At 50.0% G+C, this 25,694-nt stretch overlaps 1 protein-coding gene across 3 annotated transcripts; it reads left to right on the top strand.

The window, feature by feature from the left end:
* Window positions 1-80: 80 nt before the first annotated feature.
* Window positions 81-25,693, top strand: SNORC (secondary ossification center associated regulator of chondrocyte maturation). Of its 3 annotated transcripts, none has more exons than XM_058437167.1 (4): window positions 81-4,619; window positions 16,898-17,018; window positions 22,952-23,134; window positions 23,252-25,693. In XM_058437167.1, exons 1-4 carry the CDS (start codon window positions 4,599-4,601, stop codon window positions 23,359-23,361), a joined length of 435 nt encoding a protein of 144 aa, XP_058293150.1. In that variant the 5' UTR covers window positions 81-4,598; the 3' UTR covers window positions 23,362-25,693. The 3 variants fall into 3 exon arrangements, with proteins under 3 accessions (XP_058293150.1, XP_032609670.1, XP_032609668.1); XM_032753779.2 differs by lacking the exon at window positions 81-4,619 and adding an exon at window positions 14,548-16,439; XM_032753777.2 differs by lacking the exons at window positions 81-4,619; window positions 16,898-17,018 and adding an exon at window positions 22,368-22,574.
* Window position 25,694: the final 1 nt, after the last annotated feature.

Here is a 25,694-nt window from a genome sequence, read left to right as displayed (position 1 = left end):
TGTAAAGATTCTGGAATGGCAAGTTGTTTGCCTTTTCTGAAAAGAGAACATACAGAACCTGTCCATCTTTAAGACCTTCATCCATGGAATCTACTATACAGGAGGATGCAGTGGGCTGGAGGGGATGGGCAAAAATGGGAGCGGGAAGCCTGGCCTGGCTTCTGGTCATGGCCTAAAACTTTAAACTTCAAGTAGAAATGTACTCAAGCCCTATTTATAAACAAATACTTTTCCTGCCTCCACCAAACCCCTACAGAACATCACCTGGAATTGCCACTCACACTGGGTTGGAGTCATTGGGCAGCTGTGCCTGTGCGAGAGGTGCTGTGGTCTGGGCAGCCCCTAAAAAGCACCTTTGCTTCCTGTCATTGTTGCCTGAAGAAGGCTGGAGTTGCTCTGAGAGCAGTTTGGGTTTGGAGTATTATATTTGGCTTCTATTTTTATTATTTTGGATCACCATTCTCCCTATCCCTTCTTGCCTCCCTCCCTTCTAAACATGTATAATAACTATACAGAGACTGCTACAAAATTGTATATAGTTTTTGGATCAAATAGCATGAGGGGAGAGGAAACCATTAAAAATTGGGGCTCCTACTCTCCTTTGCTTTGTAAATTCAAAAGTGGGGGTTGGATAAGAGGGATAGTTAAAATGTTTACAAAACTTTAGGCTCCCTCGGAACTTTTGCCAGTGTGGAGGAAAATAAAAAAGAACTTAAATAAAACCTGATTGTATTCTATCTGAGTGCACCTCTTGTACTCACCTTTATGGAGGCTGAGTTCTGCACTAAACTATTCCTCTTGGTACCATGGAAAAGCTCCAAGCACCCAAGACATGGAGGCAGCCATGGCTTCTTTCTATTCCAGACCACGTAGCACTGGCTGGTTCTGTATTTGAGAATATAGAGGTCAAGGCAGATGTCGGTAAGTTTGACCAAATATCTTTTCTCTTTTGACTGTCCCTTTCTGCTAACGTGGATCAGCTCCTGCCCTCATACCACAGACACACCCTCTCTGAACACACCCCTCCAGAGCTTGCCCACACCTTCCCAACTAGACTCTGTGTGTGTATTCAGGAAAAATGAAAATAAATTTTAAAAAATTGGGAGTGGAATGGGCAGATTAGGGGGAACAAAGTCATTTTGGTCATGGAACATCCATTTGCTTAACCAAGGAGACTTGCTTCTATCTGAGGAATTTCCCACTTAGTAGAAAGAAACACTCTTCCCTGGGAATGTTTGTTTCTGTCTCTCTCAATTCTATTCTCTTTCATATTCTCGTTTGCTCACCCTTTCACTTAGAGCCACCGTTTTCTCATCCCGTTCTATGAACTTATTTCCAAATTCTCCTGACTCTTCCTGAGTTTTGAAGTATTTGTTTTGTACGCTCTGCTTTCAGTTTTTTGTTTGGTTGGCTTTTTTGGAGATGGGGTCTTGTGATGTTTTCCATGCTGGTCTCGAGCCCCTGGGCTCAAGTGATCCTCCCACTTCAGCCTCCTGAGTATCTAGGACTACAGGTGTGTGCCACCATGCCCAGCTCCAGTTTTGTTGGTTGATTTGTTTAAATTCAGAGATTTAAAAACATCCCAGACAAGACAGTTTGACTATGGAGACTGTCCCCAAGCAGGTTGGTGTGCTGGTGGCTGCTGTGCATAACAGATTCCCTCCAGATTGGCTTACAACAGCCACTTCATTCTGTGGGTCAGGAATTTGGATAGGGCTCAGCTGGGTGGTTCTTCTCCTGGGGTCTTCTTTGGTTGCGGTCAGATGTCTTCCGCGGCAGCATTCCTATGAAGGCTTAATGAATTAGGCAAGCTGTCCAAGATGGCTCACTCGTGTAATGACAGTTGACGTTGGCTGTAAGCTGGGAACTCAGCTGGGTTGATGACTGGAGGAGCTTACGTGTGTCGTCTCCGGAATGGCAGCTTCAGAGGAGTTGAACTTACGTGGTGATTGGCTTCCCCCAGAGAACCAGGCAGAAGCTGTGTTACCTTTTCGAGCTCTTAGCTCAGGAGTCACATAGAGTCACTTCTGTGACACTGTATTCCATCAAAGTAGTCACAAACCCACTCAGATTCAAGAGAAGGGAGCATGGCCCTCTCCCTGCAACCCCCCCTCCCTTGATGAAAGGAGTGGCAAGGTCACATTGGAGAAGAGCATTTGGGGTGGGAGATATTAATAGCCGTTTTTGGGAACTATCTGCATAAAATGAGTTTATGCATACCTGAAGGACTTTATTTTCATTGGCTTTAAGTTGAGGGTTTTTGTTTTTGTTTTTGTATTGGAGATGGGTTCTTACTATGTTGCCCAGGCTGGTCTCAAACCCCTGGGCTCAAGTGATCCTGTTGCCTCAGCCTCCCAAGTAGCTGGGACTACAGCTATGTGCCAGTGCACCCAGCTTGTTTTTTTTAAATTTTAGGATAGATAATGGTACTTCTGGCTTTATTTAAATAATTTTTTTTAGGGAAACCATTATATTTATACATGCATATATTTTTATATATGCAAATATGTATATAAAAGTATATGTTTTACATTTTCAATATATATAATATATACATATATGTTATATACGTATATATATTCCACCCTACTTTAAAATTGACTGATAACAAAATTGGTAATTTTGTATAAAATGCCCCTGTGCATTATTAATAAAAGTATGTGAATGACTCTAATTAAACAGAAGTGATTCTTTGAAATGAACATATTTCTATACTGTCCTTCCAATATGTGACGTAGATCATTTTCAACAGAGTAGCAGGCAAGCACATTCTACAGAGAGTAAAGTACACTGAGAGCACATTCCAAATGAAAGTTGGCCTTATAGTTGATGAGTTTCTTAGAACAACAAAAGCCCAGCTGTGAAGGGTGACTTTGGTCCTGCGTGAGTTCAGTCTCTGGTGAGGAAGCCGCAATGCTTTCTGAGACCCTGGAGAGTCTGGGAACCTTGAAGCAGCCAGATGTGTGATACTTATTTGCAGGTGTTGCCTGAGAACGATGGACACCTATAGCTTTTGGTAGTGCTGGTTTTGGACTGGGAGCCTAAAACCTTCAAGAGGACAGTTTCCCTCCAAAGAATTAATCAGTGGGAATGTTTTGCAACCAAAGTGTCAACCATAGCAGTGGGGCACCACATGGGAGAAACAGCATATAGATGCTGGCAAGGAAGAAGTGGGCTCTTTACCTAATAGCTGATCTTCGATCTAAAAGCTGTCATTGCATTCCCTTTCATTGCTGCCAAAGTGATGACATCATGGGGATGGAACTCATGATCACCTCCACACTTGGTTCAATCCAGCTGATCATAACAAGCAGAGACATCACCTCTTAAGGACTGTTACTTGTCCCCCAATTGTAGGAGTGGAAGGTTAGTTTCCCTTGTCAACAAATTGCCTTTTTATTTGAATTTCTCTTTTAGCATGAGAAATGCTCCTGGGAATGGTCAGTGGGTCGGTTTTGGGTTTGGTTGCATCTGACAGAAAATACAAAGTCAACAGTGACAATAAAATCACTTATTTTCAAGTGAAATAGGTCATAGGTCCAAGGCTTGTGGGGTGGCCCAGGGACCCAGATTCTTTGTTTCAGCATCCTGATTGTGGCTTTCTTCTTCTGACTCATGATCCAAGGTGACTGTTACAGCACCAGCCATCATGCCTATATTCCGAGCAGGAGGAAGGAGTGGGATGAGGCAAACAGCACACCTTCCTGCTCAGCCCTGTTTAAGGAGCTTTTTGGGGAGGGCTATCCAACATCTTAAGTCTTACCAGCCAGCATGTAGATATATAACTATAGTTAGTTGTGGAAGTTTTGAGATTTTAGTTGAGTGCTTTCATCCCCAAATGTCATTGGGATCCTGTTGAGAAACTGGGAAAACGGATGCTACATTGGCAATTGCAGTCTCTACCACATCCTCTGCAGTCTTCTGTTTTAAAGTGGGAAATGTGGGATGGTTTGTGCACACTGATCATGGGAAAAGAGTCCTCGTGGGTACCCTAGTTTTGCCTGTGGACTGAGGATCTTAGGCTTTCCCAGTGAGGGGACTCAGCAAGCTCTGGTTTCTGTTGCTGTGCAGAGCCAGGGACCCAGAGCAGGTGCCAGTGACCCAGCCCTACTGTGTATTTTATTTCCTAATTCTCCATAGAATCTGGGGTTTGTTATTTTGTTTTGTTTTGAGACAGAGTTTCGCTCTGTCGCCCAGGCTGGAATGCACTGGCACGATCTCAGCTCACCACAACCTCCGCCTCCTGGGTTCAAGCCATTCTCCTGCCTCAGCCTCCTGAGTAGCTGGGATTACAGGCATGTGCCACCACGCCCGGCTAATTTTTGTATTTTTAGTAGAGACAGTGTTTCACCATGTTGGCCAGGCTGGTCTTGAACTCCCAACCTCAGGTGATATGCCTGCCTTGGCCTCCCAGAGTGCTGGGATTACAGGCATGAGCCACCAGGCCAGGTGACAAATACTACTTCTAGGCCATTTTGCAAGGGAGAAGGGCATTCGTGGGCACATATGTAGATGCAGTAGAGCATATGAAATCAGAGTAAACACCTTCTTAGATGTCTTATAATTAGTGCAAAGAAGTAACCCTTAGGCAATGTGGAATGGGTTCCAGGAGGCTGCATGTAAGTACCACCCTCATTATTAACCAGTTTTTTCTGTCGTGTCTCTGGTCCTCAGTTTCATTGTCTGTTAGATGAGGTGATTGGCCCAGATCACCTAAAGAACTTGAAACAATCAGTCCCTTAGTTCCATGTCCCAGAGTCTGTAATCTGGGGTGGGACCGTGCATTGGAAATTATTTTCAAATTCCCCAGAGTTCTAAATGGACAGCCTCAGTGGGGACTCACCAGCCTAGTCTAGCTCTGAGATTTCAGCTCCAGCGTCCTAGTGTGTGTGTGAGAGTGTGAGGCATGTGTGCCGCAGTAAACGGCTGACACTTGGCTTCTTGACGGTGCGTGACGAGTAACCCTTTGCAGTTTTACTGAAGGAGACCCAAGTTGAAAGGCAAGCTTGGTGAGCCTTGCGTAGGGGGACAGTCACCTGCCTGGATTTTCTAACTTTGGTAACATGAAATGGAGCCTTAAGCAGGTCAGGGTCCTATTGTGAAACAGAAACCACCCTAGATGAACGTAAAGAAAAAGAATTGATGTTTGAAGTGTTAGGAGCAACATGGGGGAAAGTTACTGAAAGGTTAGTAACTGTAGGGAAACCACTAACACTATGTCCACTCGTCCCATCCATCAGTTGTTAAGTCCATTTGTAGGTGATACTAACTTCAAGTTCAGTCTCGCCTAACTATTTGATATCTTAAGGAATACATTGTATTTATGTAAATTAGTGGGGGAAAGTAGGGAAAAGTTGGTTCGTATCTGCAAACATGTATGTATATATAAGAAGGAATAAAATGCACATCGCTGCCACGGTTCTTGTTTCTGTCCCTGGTTGTGGAGGGTGTTGGCTTAAAGCCTTTACTAAGTTCCACTCCCCCTTTGCCAGCCCCTCAATTTGTTGGGTGGCCTGAACCTTCATTTGTGAGCGGTCTGAGTCTTTAGCAGTCCTGAGGTCCCTGGGTTGTGGTCATCTTCAATTAGTTTTTTCCCCAAGGCCAGTTTTTCTTTTTAATGAAAATGTTCTAGAGAGTGATGGAAAATGTGAAAGCTAAAATAAATAATAAAAATAAAAAAGAATCAAACATACAGAGAAGTAGACTAGTGTAACAAACTCCTACCTAATATAACCTGGCTTCAACGATTATTGACATTTTGCCCATTTTGTTGTATCTATCCCAGTTTGTTCTCTTAGAATATTTTAAACCAAATCCTAGCTATTATGTCACTCATAAAATAATATATATGATAAAAGAGGACATAGAAAAAGAACAACCCACAATGCCTTGTCACATTAACAACACATCAGGTCCATAGATGACTTTCTCAGATTGTCTCAAAGGTGTCTTTTTACAAAGTTTGAATGAAAATCAAAACAGTGTTCATTGCATTTGGTTGATACGCTTTAAGTCTCCTTTAGTCTTAACAGTTCTCCCTACAAAAAGAAGAAGTTGAAAAACTGGATCATTTATTGATGGAACATTCCACATTCTCTGGATTTAGCAAGAAGTGTCTTAATGTTGTCAATTTCTTCATCCCCCCCACCTCGCCATGTTTTCTGTGAATTAGATCTACAGGCTTGACTAAAACCAGGTTCTCCCTTCCCCACCCCTCACAAGAATCCTTTGTTGGTGGCGTGGTGTCCTTCCCACTGTATCACAGTCACACTGTATTGTCTGGTGGTTCCAGTTTTACTGATGTCACAATTCATCAGTTCTGTTGCTATCAGGTTGATTCCTCCAGTATAAAAGTCCTGTTGCTCTTACATGTAGCAGTTTCAACATTCCTTGATGACAATTGCCTAGATATATAATTAGTTGAAAAATTGTGATTTTTGGTGGGGAGGGTTACTTGTATTTTGAAATAATTTGACTTTAAGTTCCAAGAACAGTACAAAGGACTTGCACATAACCTTCACCCAAGTCCTGTAGTTGTTAACATTGGACGATACCTGCTTTATTTTCTCTCAATAACTATAATCTCATGATAACTTTTTTTTAAATGTAAACCATTTGTGACTAAGTTGCATACATCATGTCCCTTATTCTTGAACCCTGGTGTGTTTCCTCAAAATGAGGACATGCTCCCACATACCACAATACAGTTATCAAAATTAGGAAATTTAACAATACAATACTGTTAATAGCCAAGCTACATTCATATTTCATCAATTGTTCCACTAATTTTTTTTTTTCCAGACAAGATCTCAATCTGTCACCCAAGCTGGAGTGCAGTGGCCTGATCATAGCTTATTGCAGCCTTGAACTCCTGGGCTCCAGCCATCCTCGCCTCAGCCTCTTGAGTAGTTGGGACTATGGGCACATGCCACCGTACCCAACTAATTACTATTATTTTTGGTAGGGACAGAGTCTTACCATGTTGCCCAGGTTGCTCTCGAATTCCTGGCCTCAAGCAATTCTCACACCTTGGCCTCCCAAAGTGTTGGGATTATAGCCATGAGCCACTGCACCCAGGCCACTAATATTTTTAATAAAAGCAAAAAGGCACCGGATGTCATTAATGATCACTTTTTGTGTTTAGTTGTCATGTTTTTGAGTCTCCTTTAATCTGGAACAGGTCCTCAGTCTGTCTTAGTCTTTTGCACCTTAACATTTTTTTTAGAGTGGAGGGCAATTGTTTTTTAGAATGTCCTCCATTTGGATTTGTCTGATATTTTCTCATGATTTGATTGTGATTATGCAGTTTTGACAGGAATACTACAGAGTGATGTTATGTCCTCAGTTCATCACATCAGGAGACATAAGAAGTCCATTTGAGCCATACTGGTGATGTTTACTTAGTTTAGGTGGTGTCTGCCAGATGTCTCTACTGTAAAGTAACGATGTTTGTCTTTATGGGAGACACTGTTGAGACTACATTTCATCAAACTTTTATCCATTGATGATTCTTAATTGAACATTTACCAAGGTGCTTGCAAGCATTACTTCTACATTGATTAGTCAACCTTCTACTATAAGGAATTTTTTTTTTTTTTTTGATATGGAGTCTTGCTCTGTTGTTCAGGCCGGTGGAAATTTCAGCTCACTGCAGCCTCTGCTCTCGGGTTCAGGCGATTCAAGGACAGGGTTTTGCCATGTTGGCCAGGCTGATCTTGAACTCCTGACTTCAAGTGATCCACCCACCTCAGCCTCCCAAAGTGCTGGGATTACAGGCATGAGTCACCGTGCCCGGCCAGGAAGAGCTTTTCATACACACACGCATGCATACCCTCTTATATATTAGCCACAATCTGTTAGTATTTTTCATGCACAAATTGTCCATTTAGAGCTGGCTTCTCTGTCCTTTTGCCATATTGCCATCATTCTTTGAGCACTTTTTCACTTTGGCACCGGAAATTCTAGGCCCATCATCTACTTTTCCTTTATCATATGTGGAATTAGTCATTTCTCCAAAGAGCACTGTCTCTTTTTAGTGGGGAATGGTATCTAAAAACCAAAACCTGGCCGCTGGATGGGCTCATTGTTAGTGTGGTATCACTGCTTCTAGACTGTCCACAGTAAGATAGGGTGTTTACGTATGTGTATACAGAAACATTTGTGTATCTACACCTATCTGTGTATTCATGCTGAGATCTGCAATTCCAGTACAAATGCCACAGGATTCATTCTAATCTCTCCTTTTCGTAGTTGTAATTCCCTTCAGCAGTGAGAAACCTCACACTCCCTTATGCTCAGTGTTTTTGCTTTTGCTCATTAACACGAACTTTATTGCCTTTATCCCTGCTCTCTTACTGGCCCTACTTTTTTGCTTGTGCTTTCTGGGATCACCACCTATATAAGTTCCCTGTGCCCAGATCTTTGTCTTAAGGTCTGCCTTCGGGAAACCCAAACGCAGATAGCTCCCAGCAGTTTCCATTGTTAAATTCGTTTCGTAGGATATATTCACTTTGGCCAAGGACTACACCCTTCTTTTGGTAGCTGTGTAGCTGTGTATTGCTTGGCATGTTTTGTGGACCTGCACTCAATAATTACTTGTTGAATAACTGATATGTTTTGAGAAAATTTTTAGTATTTACCAAGAATCTAAGTTTTTAGTAAGTTAAATTAGAGGAAATTCTATGGTATTTTTCACCACAGTTTATGAGATTAATTTTCTATTTGTACGCCTATTAGGTTCAAGTTTGGGACACATGCACAAAGGTCTGAACACCCTTTGAAAAAAAAAGTGGGTTTTGTTTTTGTTTTCGTTTTGATAAAGAGTCTTGTTCTGCCACCCAGGCTGGAGTGCAGTGGTGCGATCTCAGCTCACTGCAACCTCTGCCTCCCAGGTTCAAACAGTTCTCCTGCCTCAGCCTCCTGAATAACTGGGATTATAGGCACCCACTCCTATGCCTGGACAGTTTTTATATTTTTAGTAGAGACTATCATAAAGACATTATAAAAATGTTTGTATTTTTAGTAAAGACAGGATTTCGCCATGTCTGTCACATTCAGTAGAGATGGGGTTTCATCATGTTGGCCAGGCTGGTCTCGAACTCGTGACCTCAAGTGATCCTCCCATCTCGGCCTCCCAAAGTGTTGGGATTACAGGCGTGAGCCACAGTGCCTGGCCAAGCCTGAACACCCTTTGGAAAATTTAGCCTAGGTACTAAAACTTGTGAAAATGAACCATAAATTGGGTTTATTTCTAAAAAATAGCTTCACACTTCCTTGGTGTTTTTGTTGGGGAATCACCTGTCTGCCGAATGACTAGTACTACTGTGCACTTCCATAATCCTCAGTATTTCCTTATTTGCTAAATCCTAGGATATACCAAAGTGGTTACAGAATTGCTAACCCATACCAAGAGAGACAAGCTTTCTAAACTAGAGTTCTATACGTGTTAGCTCTAACTAGAGACAAGTTTTCCAAGTAGAGTTCTATACTTGTTTAAAGACACTCCAACATTATAAAAATGCATATGTATAGGATTATTCATTGCAGCTATCTGCAATTTTAGACTTTTTGTCTGGTCTAAGAGTATTTTTTTCTACCTTTAGCATACTTATAATAATCATTTGAAATACAATTCCTTGTCTTGAAATTCTTAATTTTATCTTTGGAATTTGAGTTTCATAAGTAAAGTCTGATGGAACAGAGGAGCACGCAGCAGCAGCTTGCAGCCTTGGCTCACGCCTCATCTTGCCTCTCCAGGATGGGTTCTCAGCCCACTCCTGCCCCTGGGCAGCCTCCCTCCCTCCCTGTCATCCATCTGTCACTTGACTTCCATACACTTTCACTGTGGTAAACACAGTGGCATTTTGAGTATCCAAAGATGAGTGTCAACAAAAAGCCAATGTCTAGTGATCCCTGAAATACAAATGCATCTCCTTCCCGCCAGTGCCCAGCTATTCTGGTCCACGACTGCCTAAACCTTTGAGGAAGATTTTGAAGAAGATTTACTGTCTATATTTGTGGCCATCTTGCAGGGTCCTTCCTTAAAGATAAATTGCCTCCCTTTCTATCAAGAGATTTTGGTTCTGGGAACCAAGTGAGACCCTTGATGCTCCATTATAGTAAATACAGATTTCTGCTCACCTGTTCATTTTTGTATATCAAGTAATACATTAGTAGACTGGCTGGCTGTTTTATTCCTAGGGATCAAAATATTCTGACGGTCATTTCATCTTTTTTTTTTTTTTTTTGAGATACCACCTCCACCTCCCGAGCTCAAGCAATTCTTGTGCCTCAGCCTTCCGAGTAGCTGGGACTACAGGTGTGCACCACCACGCCTGGCTAATTTTCGTATTTTTAGTGGAAATAGATTTTCGCCATGTTGGTCAGGCTGGTCTTGAACTCCTGACCTCAAGTGATCTGCCCGCCTCAGCCTCCCAAAGTGCTGGGATTGCAGGCAGGAGCCACCGCACCTGGCCAGGTCATTTCATCTTTGCCATCCATGGCAGGGTTTGCATCCACCTGGCCTCTGGCAGTTCAGTGCTGCCGCTTGGCCTCTGCTGCTTTAGAATCACATTGTTTCCTCTGAAATCAGTGATCCCGTCATCAACTCTGGCCTACAAAAAACAGCCACAACCTATCTTTTTAAAGTTGCCAGTCTTAACTAATGCATCTGTCAGTGTCTCAGTGAGTAGAGTGTACTATGGGACCTACTGAGAGAACTTAGTGGGGTCACCGAAGATAAATCCACCCCAACATTCCTTTCTTACTAAGCCATTGGTATCCCTTCTTCATTAAGTTAGGCTTCTCAATCTCATAGCATCCAGGCTATTATTGAGCCTAGGTTTTGGTCAGCCAGCCAAACACAGCTGCTCCTAGATGCTTAGGTTGAAACATTAAATTCAGACTTCACTAAGCACACCCCTGTCTAGAACGTGGCCTGATCTAACGTCATACTCACATCCTGCCTATTTAGTCTGACACCTTAGAATTCATTCCCACACCACGTTTCTATTAATATAAATTAGCAAAATTCGTATCTTACTAACTTGATACTTACTAATTTATTGCTAGCATAAATTAACAGTAGTTTTAGTTTGTGCTTATTTCCTCCTAAGTCAGACTTTGTGCTTGCTCTCCCTAGGAATGCTGATACCTGATTCTAATTATGGATATGGAGGCAAGGAGAAGTTGTTAGGGTAGGTCTTGACAACACCCTAAAATGGGGTTGTCCCTTGCAACAACCCTATTTTCTTGCAAGGGAACTTAACAGATGTGATTATTATTCAAACAACAAAAGGCTATTCAGACAGGGGAGAAGTGCCTGCTGCTTCTGCAAGGGAGGCCTGAAGATTTGTGGGTGGAAGATCCTCATATTTCCATTGTAACTCTCAAGATCTCACTCCTTTCCAATCAGTGCCTTAAGGGAACTTTGGGCAAGGCTATGAATTCACCTTGACATTGTAGTTCTGCAACTCATGCATAATTAAATTTTGTGACTGATTTGCTGCCAATCATGCCATTTGCTACAAAAAAGATCTTGGCTGGATGTGATGCCTCACACTTGTAATCCCAGCACTTGGGGAGGCCAAGTTGGGCAGATTGCTTGAGCCCAGGAGTTCGAGACCAGCCTGAGCAACACAGCGAAACCCTGTCTCTACAAAAAATACAAAAATTATCCAGGCATGGTGGTGCGCACCAGTAGTCCCAGCTACTTGGGAGGCTGAGGTGGCAGAATGACCTGAGCCCATGAGTTTTGAGGCTGCAGTGAGCTGAGATCATGCCACTGCATTCCAGCCTGGGCAATGGGAGTGAGAACTTGTGTTAAAAAAAGAAAAAAAAAAAAGGGAGAGATCTTTAAAAGACTACCATAGAAATGCTCTAGTTATCTGATCATGCCTTGACCTTAGAATTGAAAGCCCTGAGCTTGTCATTTTCTTTCTGTGAACACACAATGCTATAAAAAGTAGCCAGTTGACTTCACTATCCGTTTGCTCATTATCACCACCATAAACATCAAGTGCAGCGTCCTTGGTTCTTTAAATCTTGTCTTCAGTGGATACTTCATGCTGAGCAACCACAAATATTTACATATTGACATGCCATATATTGCCAGTATCTCATTTTCCACTGGCAAACAGGTCTTCACTGCATTCAACCTGAAGTCAGAAACAGATCTTTGAGGGTCTCTTTTCTGGGGCCATTCCAGGTACCAAGTATAATACTGTACTGATCAGAGTCTGGGTAGGAAACAGAGACCACTCTAAGTATTTCAAACAGAAGAGATTCAACACAGGAATTTGTTACAGCAATGTTTAAAGGACTGAAGGAGCAAAAGAGGGAAGGTAAGGTTACTCAAAAAAGTCACTTTAGGCCAGGTGTGGTGGCTCACACTTGTAATCCCAGTGCTTTGGGAGGCCAAGTCAAGGGGGATGGCTTGAGCACAGGAATTCAAGACCAGCCTGGATCACAACAGAGTGAGACCCCATCTCTACAAAAAATAAATAATTATCCGGTCCCAGCTGAGGTGGGAGGATTGCTTGAGCCCAGGAGTTCAAGGCTGCAATGAGCTATAATTGTGCCACTGCACTCCGGCCTGGGCAACAGAGAAAGACACTGTCTAAAAAAAAAAGACAACTGGCCGGGTGAGTTGGCTCATGCCTGTAATCCCAGCACTTTTGGAGACCAAGGCTGGCAGATCATTTGAGGTTGGGAGTTCAAGACCAGCTGGCCAACATGGTGAAACCGTGTCTCTACTAAAAATACAAAAATTAGCTGGATGTGGTGATGGGCACCTGTGATCCCAGCTACTAGGGAGGCTGAGGCAGGAGAATCGCTTGAACCCGGGAGGCAGAGGTTGCAGTGAGCTGAGATCGTGCCACTGTACTCCAGCCTGGACAACAGAGCAAAGTCTCAAGAAAAAAAAAAAATCAGTCACTGTAACTAGGAAGTCGATAACACCCTTGACTGAGGAGCAGAAATTACTCAGAGGACAGAACACTGTCCACTAAGGCTCCCGGTGTCACAGTCCAGCCGCTTGAGGAGGATCCAGGAGCCTACACTTCTAGCCGTCTGTCACTGTCCCTGCAGCCACCACCACCTGACTTTTTGTCACTGATGTTGCTCTAGCCAGTGCTGCTGCTGCCACCCAAGACATTGTCAGAAATCTGAAGCAGAGTCACGTCTCCCTTCCCACCTTCCATCTCCTGCCACTGCCCTCCACCAGCAGACCCTAACAGGCAGTCAGCTGGCAAGAAAGTGTCAGGAGTGTGATTCCACGTGGCCTTGCTCCAGTACATAGCAGAGCATGGAAAGAGGGCAGGGGGTGAGAGCAAAAGCTAAGAAATGAGTGAACGATGGCCAGGCATGGTGGCTCACGCCTCTAATTTCCAGCACTTTGGGAGGCCAAGGCGGGTGGATCACCTGAGTTCAGGGGTTCGAAACCAGCCTGGCCAACATAGTGAAACCCTGTATCTACTAAAAATACAAAAAGCAGCTGGGTATGGTGGTGGGTGCCTGGAATCCCAGCTACTTGGGAAGCTGAGGCAGGAGAATCACTTGAACCTGGGAGGCGGAGGTTGCAGTGAGCCGAGATTGCACCTCTGCACTCCAGCTTGGGTGATAGAGTGAGACTTAGTCTCAAAAAAAAAAAAAAAAAACCCGGGTGTGGTGGCTCACGCCTGTAATCCCAGCACTTTGAGAGGCCAAGGCAGGCGGATCACAAGGTCAGGAGATCGAGACCATTGTGGCTAACACGGTGAAACCCCATCTCTACTAAAAATACAAAAAAAAAAAAAAAAATGAACTGGGCATGGTGGCGGGTGCCTGTAGTCCCAGCTACTCAGGAGGCTGAGGCGGGAGAATGGCGTGAACCCTGGAGGCGGAGCTTTCTGTGAGCAGAGATCACACCACTGCACTCCAGCCAGCTAGACTCTGTCTCAGAAAAAAAAAAAAGAGAAAAAGAAAAAAAAAATGAGTGAATGAGTGAGAAAATAGTTAATGTTAAATCTATCCCAGAAGTTCCTGCGGCTGATGTGATTCACATATGAAGTTCCTGCTGCCAGGCTCTGCATGGTGCTACATGCTGGGACTGCATTGGTAAACGCAAAAAGCCCCCACTATCCTTGAGCAATCACAGGCTGAAGACAGACCGAAAAACAACCCTTCATCTGGAGGCACCATTACATATACCTGACAAAAGATTTTTTACCTGGAATAAACCAAAAACTCTAAAAATAAATTTTAAGGTGTAGACCACCCTAATAAGTACAAAGGCAAAAAAATGGAGCAGCCTCTTCCCAAAAGTGAATATTCCTGGGGCCAATAAACATGGAAAGGTGTTCAACTTTTTTTTTTTTGAGATGTTTTCTCGCTCTGTCGCCCAGGCTGGAGTGCAGTGGTGTGATCCTGGCTCACTGCAAGCTCCACCTCCTAGGTTCACACCATTCTCCTGCCTCAGCCTCCCGAGTAGCTGGGACCACAGGCGCCTGGGACCACAGGCGCCCGCTACCACGCCCGGCTAATTTTTTGTATTTTTAGTAGAGACAGGGTTTCACCGTGTTAGCCAGGATAGTCTCCATCTCCTGACCTCACGATCCACCTGCCTCGGCCTCCCAAAGTGCTGGGATTACAGGTGCGAGCCACTGTGCCCAGCCTGTTCAACTTCATTAGTCATGGAAATGCAAATTAAAACTACAATAGGATACCACTACATACCTATCAGAATGACTACAGATAAAAAGACTGGCAATGCCTAGTAATGATGAGGATGCGAGGCAACTGGAACTCTCCTGCTGGTGAGAGCAGAGACTGGAGCACACACTTTGGAGACCTGCTTAGCAGTATCTAGAGCATCTAAGCATGTACTTACCCTTGACCTAGTTATTCCATCTTTAAACAACCAAGGAAAATTAGCACCTCCATCCACAAAAAGACATGCACGAGAATATTCATAAGAGCTGCATTCATAAAAGCCCAAACCTAGAAACAACTCAAATGGATATGGAGAGATAAATGGATGAAGTGGGTAAGAGAATGGGTAAACTGGCATATTCATATAATTGAATACTATGCAGTTGGAAAAATGAATGAGCTACTGCTACACACAACAACGCGGATGAAGCTCATAGACAATGTTGAATTAAAATAGCCGGACACAAGAGTTCGTATGAGTCCATTTTTTTGAAGTTCAAGAGTAGAGAAATGAAGCTATGAAGGCAGAAGACAGAAGAGAACATTGCGGGTATGACTGGGGTGGGCACAGAGAGCCCTGCTGCTGTGCTGGGAAGGGCCTCTACTGATTTGGGTGGTGTTTAGCCAGGTGTGTATGTATATAAAAGCTCATCAATTGGTAAACATAAGATTTGTGTGGGCCGGGCACGGTGGCGCATGCCTGTAATCCCAGCACTTTGGGAGGCCGAGGCAGGCGGATCACCTGAGGTTGGGAGTTTGAGACCAGCCTGACCAACATGGAGAAACCCTGTCTCTACTAAAAATACAAAATTAGCTGGGTGTGGTGGTGCGTGCCTGTAATCCCAGCTACTCGGGAGGCTGAGGCAGGAGAATTGCTTGAACCTGGGAGGCAGAGGTTGTCGTGAACCAAGATCACGCCATTGCTCTCCAGCCTGGGCAACAAGAGCGAAACTCCGTCTCAAAAAAAAAAAAAAAAAAAAAAAGTGTGCTTCACAGAATATGTGTTGCTCCTCAAAAAAATTAACAAAAAAGTACAAGGTAACTTCATATAAATATGCATGCTAAAAAGAAATTAAAAGTGAAGTGATGGGGGGATTGAGGGGCTGACTTACCAAGCTGAGGCTTGAATGGAAGGGGTGGCCACATAATCACCACAGGGACTGCCTTCTGGGAGAAGGAGAGGGGAACGTGCAAAGGCCCTGAGGCAGGATCTGGGGGTTTGTTGGGGGAGCCTAGTCATGGCCAGTGGACTGAAACATAGAGCTCGTGGGTGGGAAGCTGAGCAGGGCCAAGGCAAGCCCTTAGCGCAGTGGGAAACCATCAAGGTGTGAAGTAGGGGGCGCTGACAGAACTCTGAGGGCTCGGACGTGGGAAGTGAGGGAGAGACTTTTAATGACTTCATTGTGTGGCTAGAACATCTGGGAAGGGGGACTGGGATACACTGACTGAGTGAGGGAAGGGGCAGTGGAGTCAAGGTTTGCTTTGGACACTGTAAGTTGTAGCCACTCGTTAGATGCCCTGTGGAGCTGTTGAGGAGCAGTGGGCAGTGGGGCTAAGTTCTGAGCCAGGCCCAGCCTGGAAATGGATGTCATAAGTGCACAGGGGTCTAGGGAGGCAGAGAGCGAAAGAGGAGACAGGAGTGTTTTAGGAAAGACTAGAGCTGCCTGAAGGTTTGGATCAAAACTGCGTTAAAAGTCCTTCTTCAACAAGCACTGAGCACCTACTCCGGGCCAGGCGTGGAGAACCCAGAGGTGAGCGGAGTCCATCCTGCACTCAGTGCTGCCTGCTTCAGGCCAAATTTCCCCAAGCCCAGGCCACAGGCACTAACATGCAGATTCCCTGGGCTACCCAAGCCCCACTGAAACATAGTGGCCAGAGGCAGCTGCATGTTTCAAGTTCCCTGGGTGATTCTTTTGCACAAGAAAGCTTGAAAACCTTTCACTTTCAGTGGTCTAGGAGTAAGTGTGGGAGGTGTGTGTGTGTTGGGGGGTGGAGAAAGAGAGACAGCACAGGCAATTTCCTCTTTCCCTCTCCAAGAGCTGGGCTGCTCCCAGGTTCAGGAAAGCAGGTCTGTGAGCTCTTGTGTGTGTGTGTTGCGCGGAGGAGCGGGGGGATGGGGGGCTGCGGGCATGGTGTCCCAGGAGGACAGAGTTTGCATTGATGAAAACCCTTCCCAGCCCTTTGATGCCTCTTTCTCACTGCCCTGAAGTTAACCAGCGCAGTCCTCCGTGCGTCCCGCCCGCTGCTGCGCTCACTCCCGGCCAGGATGGCGTCCTGTCTGGCCCTGCTGCTGCTGGTCTCCGGGGTTCTGGCCCCTGCGGTGCTCACAGGTAAGGGGTGAAGGCCCTTGTCTCTGCCACCGCTAGCCTCCCAGGGCCGATAACTACCTTGGGGCCAGAATCTTCAACGTTCACTGGGGAGGAAGCCCCCGCACAGGAGATGGGACGACTATTTGAGGTGATTCTGCAAAGAGCTCTTGTGAGGCTGGTTGGCAGCAGCTGTGTGGGATGGACGTCCCAGGAAATTGTTAGCAGGAGGGATAATGGCCTCTGAAGGAGGACAACTTGGGGGGCAGGCCCAGGGATGTTTTGCTGTTGGGGGGACATGAGAATTGCTCTAGCACTTTAAAATCTGAAGTCTCCCAGGTCTGGGAGGCAGCCGGGGCACCAGGCACAGGACAAGCAGCTGAGGGGCCAGAGGAGGGAAGAGCCTCGCTGATTACTTTCAAAAGCTTCCCTGCTGGTTTCTGCGATGTCCTTAGAGAATGAAGACCCAGGTACTGTCCCCATCTGGGGAAAGACTCCAGAGAGAGAGAGAATACACGGCCCAAGATCCCTCTGCAAAACGGTGTGGACCTCTGGACTGAGATCAGAATGGCGGAGTCTGGGGTCCCACGAGAGGGAGGCGTCTGGAGGGGAAGACTGGCCCAGGCTGGCTTCAGAGCCTGAGAGACAAACAGCGCAGATGGGTTACAGGTGGTCTTTGCTCCTGTTGGCCGGGAGTTGGACCAAAGGGCAGCTGGCTTCTGTGTCACAGTAGCGGATTTCAGGGACCCCGCAGCCTGGGCCTTCTGGAGGGCGCCCGTGGATCTGTGAGAAAGGTGGACCGCAGTCATGAGAGCATGGCCTGGGGAGAGCTTCTGGGGGACGACAGGCCTGGGGAGGCCCCCTCGGCCACACCCTGGGAGGTCTGGGTGACAGCGAGGAGCCCCAGGGACTATTGGCTTCTCCCTGGACGCCCAGGAAGAAGCTCGAGGCCAGGGTGTGCTCAGTCTTGACCAGGCGAATTCTTAACCTCTCTGTGCCTTCTCCTCATCTGTAGGATGGTGACACCGCCACGCTCTGCCTCACTTGCAGGGAGCTGTGAGGCCTCGTGAGTTCAGATGTGCGGAGCTTTTGGGATGGGCCCCACATGCAGTTAGCGCTCAGTGAACATCAGGGGAATGCGGATTCCGGGGTCCGAGCTCCTCCCTGGCACAGGGTGGTCTCAACAGAACTCCACTTCCTCCCGCAAGCTGGGAGGGCGCCAGTCTGCCTTGTGGTGGAAGAGGCGCCAGCCTAGGCGAGCCATGCGGTGTCCCCAGGATGGGGGGAAGGGACCTAAAGGGGAAGGTGGCATCTTCCATGGCTTGGATCCTGGGGCTGTGATCTTTGCAGCCCCCTCACTGGGATGAAGCTGCTTCTCCAGCCTGGTGGTCCACGTGGGCCGAAGGGGAGGCCCTGGCTCCTGCCTGCTGGGCCCGGGCTGCCTGTGGCTCCTGCCCAGGTTCCTGCTCCTGTGTGGCTGACCCTCCTGGCCCAGGCTGCCAGCCAGAGTTCCCAGGCCAGACTGTCCCTAATCATTGTAGGCGGGTGGGCTTCCTCTGCCACCACAGGATGCCTTGGGGACAGCCAGGACCTCACCTGGCCTCACTGCCCCACTTCCCTCCATGTGTCCTACCAAGAGCAGGCAGGCCCCCCGCAGGGGCCAGACCATACCTTCCTAACCCCGGAGTCTCTGGGGTTCTGGCTGTTATTCTTGCGAGAGCATTTGGGAAGCTCTCAGCACCCCACCCCTGGGCTGGGAGCTCTGGGCAGGTGTGTACACGGCCCTCTGCTCTGTGGGCTGGGGTCCTGTAGCAGACAGGAAGGGAAGGAGCGGCCTTGTGGGCTGAGGTCCAGGCCCCATCTGAGGCACAAGCCCTCCCTGTTGGGGGCCTGTGGCCTCAGCTACTGAGGTGGGAGCAGGCCGGGCTGAGCGGGCAGGAGGCCAGGGCAGGGATGAAAAGGCCCTTCATGGCCCACACAAAGGCTGTCTGTGAGCAGAGGCGCCTGGCCTCAGGGCCCTGTGGTCAGAACAAACTTATTTACCAAAAGGCAGCATGGCTGGGGCCAGTGGGGCTGGGAGAGAGCCCGTGGTGCCCAGGCCTGTGGCAGTGCCACCAGCCCCTGCTTCTCTGGGTCAGAGCGCGTAGTCACACCACATGGCTAATTCTGGTCAATGGAATCTGGGCCTCATTACCGTCATGGAACTTTCTTGGGGTCCTCCGTGCCCCCACCTCTTTGCCAACCTCACTTTCTGTCATCCTGGCCTATTCACTGCCCGCCTGGCATGCCATGAGTTCCGTCCTCCACACCTTCGCTCCTGCCCCATCTCCGCCCTCCCCAGACAGGACTCCTGCTGGGAAACTGCTCTGCTCCCAGCTTCCCAGAAGGATGGATTTGGGGGAAGATGGGAATTGCCTCTCAGCTTTGCTTTCCCTTCTTCCTGGAGTAAATTCTAGAAACATTGATGAGGATAAGAAGTGCCTCGGCCCCTCCCCGGTAGCGGTACCCCTTTTCCTGGTGGATCGGTGGCTGAGTGCAGGCTGTCATTCCGAGCCTATGTGTCTGCCACTTGGGCACCAGCCTAGGTTGGCAGGGAGCTGGTGGTCGCTGGGGCCCTGGCTGCTTGGGTGCAGATGGGTACTGGGCCACCCTGTGAGGGATTCCTGTGGCAGCCAGCGGCTGCAGGCCCATAGCAACTGGGCTTGTGTCCAGAGGTGCACCCCAGGCCAGACGCAGCAGCTGAAGATGCTGGTGTTCACACAGTTACCTCCTTGTGCAAGACGCTTGACAGCATAGTCTGAACCCCCGTTTCACAGGTCAGGAAGGTGGATTGGGGCATGAAGTCCAGGGTGAGAGCCTGATGGAGCAAGGATAGGCCCCAGCCCTCCTGATTAGAAAGCTTCATGGCCTGGCTGGACAGGGAGGCGGCTGTGTACAGTGGGAGGAGGCCAGGGCAGGTATGGCTGGTGGTAGGGGCAACAGAGACAGGCTGGGTCACAGGGGACAGATGGGGACAGGGCCTGAGTGGGGCTCCCCACTGCCCTGCTCAGAGGGTACTGTCACAGGTGGTGGCTCACCCCTGCTGGGCTGGCCCGGGGACTGAGCCCTGCCTTCTCAGGGGCTGGAGGCCTGCCACTCCTCGGCTTATTCCTGCAGATGCCACCCGGGTCAGCTGGGCCTGGTACCCAGCAGCCCTGCCACGGCCTCCAGATGCAGGGAGGTGCCTGCCTGCCAGTCTGTCTTGGGTGTGTCATTTGTCCAGATGCAGGGAGGTGCCTGCCTGCCAGTCTGTCTTGGGTGTGTCATTTGTCCATTTCTTTGGACATGTTCAGGCAGTCAGTGAGCCTAGTCCCTGGTGCCTGCCAGGCGGTGGGCACACTCAGGCCTTTTACCTGCCCAGCCCCCAGAAGCCTGAGGCAGCACGCCAGGGGCCTGGGACCTTCCATGGGGGCTGCAAGGCTGCAGACCCCTGCCTCTCTGGCTGTGACATGGGAGGCCTGGCTGGGTCACTTCCCCTCCTCTCAGGGTGGTCTTCAAGGTTGGTGGGAGGCTGGAGAGACATCAGTGCTGCAGTGCAGCCTTGGGCCCCTCGGGAGGGAAGGCTCCCCCAGTTGGGGGCCAATGGGCCTTCCACCCCTGGGGCCTCCTGCCAGAGGTCTTTTCTGGAAAAGGGTTCTGCCTTGGGCCTGCCCTGGGGAATGTGGCAGGTCAGGTGAAAGGTGAGCAAGCTGTCTCAGAGCTCAGCCTTACAACTGACCTCTCCAGGCTTGAGAGAGGCCCGGAAGCCAGGGACCTGCTAACATTTTATTGTGGAAAGATGTGAAGTTTACAGAAAAGTTGCACAAATACTCCAATGAACTCCAGGAGTCCATCCACCTAGTCTCACCAACTGCCAACATTTTGCTACATTGCTGAATCCTTTTTGTATCTGAATGCTGAAATCATTTGAGAGTAAGTTGCAGAAGTCATGTTCCTTTGCCCCTAAATTCTTCTTAAGAACAAGGACAGGCCAGGCACGGTGGCTCACACCTTTAATCCCAGCACTTTGGGAGGCCGAGGAGGGCGGATCACCTGAGGTCCGGAGTTCGAGACCAGCCTGACCAACATGGAGAAACCCCGTCTCTACTAAAAATACAAACTTAGTCGGGCGTGGTGGCGCATGCCTGTAATCCCAGCTACTCCGGAGGCTGAGGCAGGAGAATGGCTTGAACCCAGGAGGCGGAGGTTGCTGTGAACTGAGATCACGCCATTGCACTCCAGTCTGCGCAACAAGAGCGAAACTCCGTCTCAAAAAAAAAAAAAAAAAAAGGAACAAGGACATTCTCTTACACACCAGAGTCAGCTATCAAAACCAGGAAATGAGCACTGAGGCAGTCCTAAGCCACACCCTGTTCAAACTTCACCAACGGACCCCAGAGTCTCCAATCACAGGCCTGTCCCTCCCCATCCAGGAACACTGAGCTGTCTCCTTAGTCTCTGATCTGGAGCCTTTCGGCCTTTCTTTGTTTTTCCTGACTGACATTTGGGAAGGCCCATTTACTTGAAGACTGACCCTGAGTCTGGGTTGGCTGATGTTTCTGCGTGGTTTGCCCTAGATGGACACAACTGGCCAGAAAAATCTGGAAGGACCTCTGTGTCTTCTTGAGCATCCCCCTCTCTGGGTGCTGGTGAACCTACGAGGAGGGCAAGTGTCTGGCTTGACTCTTGCCCCAGCGCTCAGGGATGGAACCCACAGGGACAAAAGGTGCCCTAGGGTCGAGGGCTGGCTGGCAGGGTCTGTTCACAGAACGGTGCCTCCCTACACTGTTTCTGGGCAGCAAAACCGCTCCTGCAACTGTCCAAGGGCTTCAGCCCACCTGTGCTCACCACCACGGCACCTTATCCCCAAGCCTTGGCTTTCTTGTCTCTGAAATGGGGATAAAAACAGTTCCCACACCACAGAGTAGCTGGAGTCAAAGAGATGAGGTGTGGGGACATCCCCAAGCTCATCCAGGGGACCGGCTTGAGGGTCGAGTGTCTCTGGATCACAGTCTCTATCCCAGTTGAGATTAGGGCATGGGGCCGGCCACAGTGGCTCACACCTGTAATCGCAGCACTTTGGGAGGCCAACACGGGCGGATCACCTGAGGTCAGGAGTTCGAAATCAGCCTGGCCAACATGGCAAACCCTGTCTCAACTAAAAATACAAAAATTAGCTGGGCGTGGTGGCAGGTGCCTGTAGTCCCAGCTACTCTGCAGGCTGAGGCAGAAGAATCGCTTGCTTGAACCCGGGAGGCGGAGGTTGCAGTGAGCCAAGATTGTAACACTTCACTCCAGCCTGGGCGACAGAGCAAGACTCTGTTTCAAAGAGAGAGAGAGAGAGAGAGAGAGAGAGAGAGAGAGAGATTAGGACATGGGCAGGCCTGCCCTGCTAACACTGTGATGTCAGATGGTCCGGCTGGGCTGGAGAGGCCAAAAGCCGACCTACCATCCCCATGTTGAGCTTTCCAGCATTTCTGGGGCCTCCTGTCTGGTTGACGGGGATGGATGGCCCAGGGTTGGAGTGGTGGTCAGGGGAGGACAACTGGGGTGGGCTGGCTGGTAAGGATACAGGGCGGGGGTTATCATGCAGGCGTTACAGCCTGTGTTTTCTGCTGGACTGAGAATGTCTCCTTCCTGCTCTCTGGTCCCTGGGTACCCCAAATCCTGCCAACTCCCAACCCTATGAGCAGAGAAGGGCTTTGCAGGGGGCACCTCCCTTACACTGGACACTCCTGCCCACCCACCGGCCCTGCCCTACGGGAGGCAGCAATGCACTGGCTTCAGATTCTTAGCCTGGGAAATGTGAGGGCGAGTGCAGCGCTGAGCCCAGACCCCTCACACAGCGCCAGCCGCAACTTGCTTAACCTAGAGGTGGGGGGTGACGTCCCTGTCGGCCCTGTCACCTGGGGCCCCAGCACCTCTCCTTGGCTTTGCAGATGATGTTCCACAGGAGCCCGTGCCCACGCTGTGGAACGAGCCGGCCGAGCTGCCGTCGGGAGAAGGCCCCGTGGAGAGCACCAGCCCCGGCCGGGAGCCCGTGGACACCGGTCCCCCAGCCCCCACCGTTGCGCCAGGACCCGAGGACAGCACCGCGCAGGAGCGGCTGGACCAGGACGGCGGTACGGGCGGGGCGGAGGAGGGAGGAGAGAGGGAGAAATTAGGAGGGGCGGGGGGCGCGGGCAGGAGGGCCGGCCAGGCGGGGGCTAGCAGGTGACGTGGTCCTCCGTCCTCCGCAGGGTCGCTGGGGCCCGGCGCCATCGCGGCCATCGTGATCGCCGCCCTGCTGGCCACTTGCGTGGTGCTGGCGCTCGTGGTCGTCGCGCTGAGAAAGTTTTCCGCCTCCTGAAGCGAATAAAGGGGCCGCGCCCGGCCGCGGCGCGACTCGGCTGCACTCCTCACGCGCCTGTATGTCCGCGCGTGCGTGTCCGCGCGTGCAGGTGTGCCAGAGCGTGAGCGCGCGCAGGCGAGCGCTCAGGGCGGGGGTGCGCGCGGGGCCGAGGGTGGGTGCCGTGCACGCGCGCTGGTCCGAAGGCGCGCCCAAATTCCCCGCAGGGGCGCCGGGGCGTGCGTGAGCGCACAGCATGTCCGAGCCCGCCTGCGTGTGGCGTGCACGTGGGCGCGCGCAGGGCCGCGCGGTTCGGCGTCCGCGTGCACCATGGCTGGAGTGCCGCAGGAGCGCGCCGCATGTGCGTGCTCGGTGCGCGTGCGCCGGGGCCGCCAGGGCATCGGAGCGGGTGTGTGGCCAGGGGTCTTAGCCCGGCCTGGGGCACCGTCACGGCCGGGGCCAGGCCACGGGCGGCCCCTTCTTCCTCCTTTGCCTGGGCCCGGGCCGAGGCGCTCGCCGCGCTCCCCGGGGCCTGCCCCCCATCCCGCTCCGCTGGGGTTCGGAGCGCGTTCCGTGAGGAGGGAAGCGCGAGGGCAGGAGAGGCCGACGGAGACCCCGGGGCCCGCCGCTCCTTGAGGCCGGGCTGGGGGAGGGCGGGGGCCGTCGGTGCTCCCAGCCAGAGGCCGCGTTGTTTTGGGGGACGTCTTGACTCTGAGTCCCGCAGCCAGGGCCCCATCCGCGGGCTCAGACCAGCAGCCCCAGGGCCCCGGGAACCCCTTTGCCCAAGGAACCTCAGGAGCAGGATGAGTCAGAGTCGACCGCGGACACTGCCCGCCCCTGCTTCCTACTCTCACCCCCAGGCCTGGCTGGGGGCCGGCAGCCCCCATGCCCACGGTTCGTTTGTTCAGGGAGAGAAAACGGCTTTCCCAGCTCTACTCACCCCACTTCACCCTCAGAGCGTCAGGGAGGAGTGAGGGTGAGGAGCCTGGTCCAGGGTCCCCACCTCGGAAGCATTTAGAGATGTAAACTTTGATCCTTTGATCATTTAACCTGCTCGGCACAGCAGGAAGTGAGAACTTGGTCCCTACCCCAGTCCACAGGGCCTTTGGAGGGAAGGGCTGGACAGTTTGGAGGCCAGCAGACCCCTTAGGGACAGCTTAATGCATCTGAAGGTTCCTGAGTGGGAATGCTGCTGGAGGGCAAGCTGCTTCTCTTTTTTAAAAATTCATTTTCTCTAGCAGCTGTCTTGGCCCCTTTGGTGTCCCTGAGCTCCCCATGGCACTGTTTCCTGCCGTGGTGACTTTCTCTTCCTGGACACTCGAGCCCAGGTGGTGCCCGCGCACCTCTCACACACTGGGGGATGGGGGTCAAGGCCTCATCCAAGTCTGCTATCAGCTTCCCACTCGACCGGTCTCCCCAAAATACACTGTGAGTTAAATGATTCTGCTTATAAAGGAGTGCTATGAAACTGACCTGTTTTCCTAATTGGTTAACTTACTTCATCTCACATAACCTCAAGTAACCAAAGCCTTCATCAGAGTGGACGATCCAACTCAATATGCTGTTTCCCAGCCTCAAAAGGCACGGGGACCAGTGGCCACCCAACTCCTTCCCAACCCTCCCCTCCAGGGGAGGGGCCCCCTCTTTCTCCGCTCTGCAAGCACGCCCCCACCAACGGGTGCATCACAGCCCCACTGGGACCAGGGGGCCTCCCTCTCCGGTGGAACCAGTGTCACACGCCTGTGCATCCCTGTGATTCTCAGAGGGTCTGAGGTCTGAGCACCCTGCTGTGGCCTGTGGGAAGACGCTACAAAGAAGTCCCACCGGATCTAAACCAGAGGCCTGTTCTGGTGAGCAGGGAAACGGTGTCCTGGCAGAGAGCGTGGTCCTGGGCACACAGGACCCCTCAGCACACTGAGGTGGAGCTGGGGCGAGGGGAGGGGGTGCAGCTCAGGGTAACTGAAGGTGTGAAGGGCCCAGGGCCTGTGTCTGGGCAGTGCAGGAAGTCCCAGCCCCACGCCTGTGGTGAGATCCCCTGTAGGGCCCCCCGCCATAGACACTTAGGGGCCTCTGCGGTCTTCCAAAGCTGTGTCCTCACTTCCACTGCAGCAGAGGGGCGTCCCCAGCTCCGTCTAACAGCCCCTTCTGTTTCTGGAGTCCTACAAGTGGAGGTCCAAATCCGTTCCCACGCTGCGGCGAGGCCCTGGCTGTTCCTTCCTCTCTGGAAACCTCCTTGAACCCTTCTTTTGGGACATGCCTCCTCCACCAGCCTTGAAGGGGTCCTCCTCTCTCACTGCCTGGAACCAAACACCCCCTTCCTTTGTGTACGAGGGCAATAAAGAGTAGACCTTCAT

The sequence above is a fragment of the Hylobates moloch genome, unplaced genomic scaffold (genome assembly GCF_009828535.3).
Source record: "Hylobates moloch isolate HMO894 unplaced genomic scaffold, HMol_V3 SCAFFOLD_1, whole genome shotgun sequence".
Taxonomy (NCBI): domain Eukaryota; kingdom Metazoa; phylum Chordata; class Mammalia; order Primates; family Hylobatidae; genus Hylobates; species Hylobates moloch.
This window is presented reverse-complemented; position numbering and strand designations above follow the sequence as displayed.

Excerpts from the sequence above, each read along its gene's own strand:
- SNORC (XM_058437167.1), top strand. The coding sequence starts at position 4,599 with ATGGGTTCCAGGAGGCTGCAT. Across the intron at positions 4,620-16,897 it reads TGGGTTCCAGGAGGCTGCAT|TTAACCAGCGCAGTCCTCCG; the intron begins GTAAGTACCACC and ends ACTGCCCTGAAG. Across the intron at positions 17,019-22,951 it reads GGCCCCTGCGGTGCTCACAG|ATGATGTTCCACAGGAGCCC; the intron begins GTAAGGGGTGAA and ends TTGGCTTTGCAG.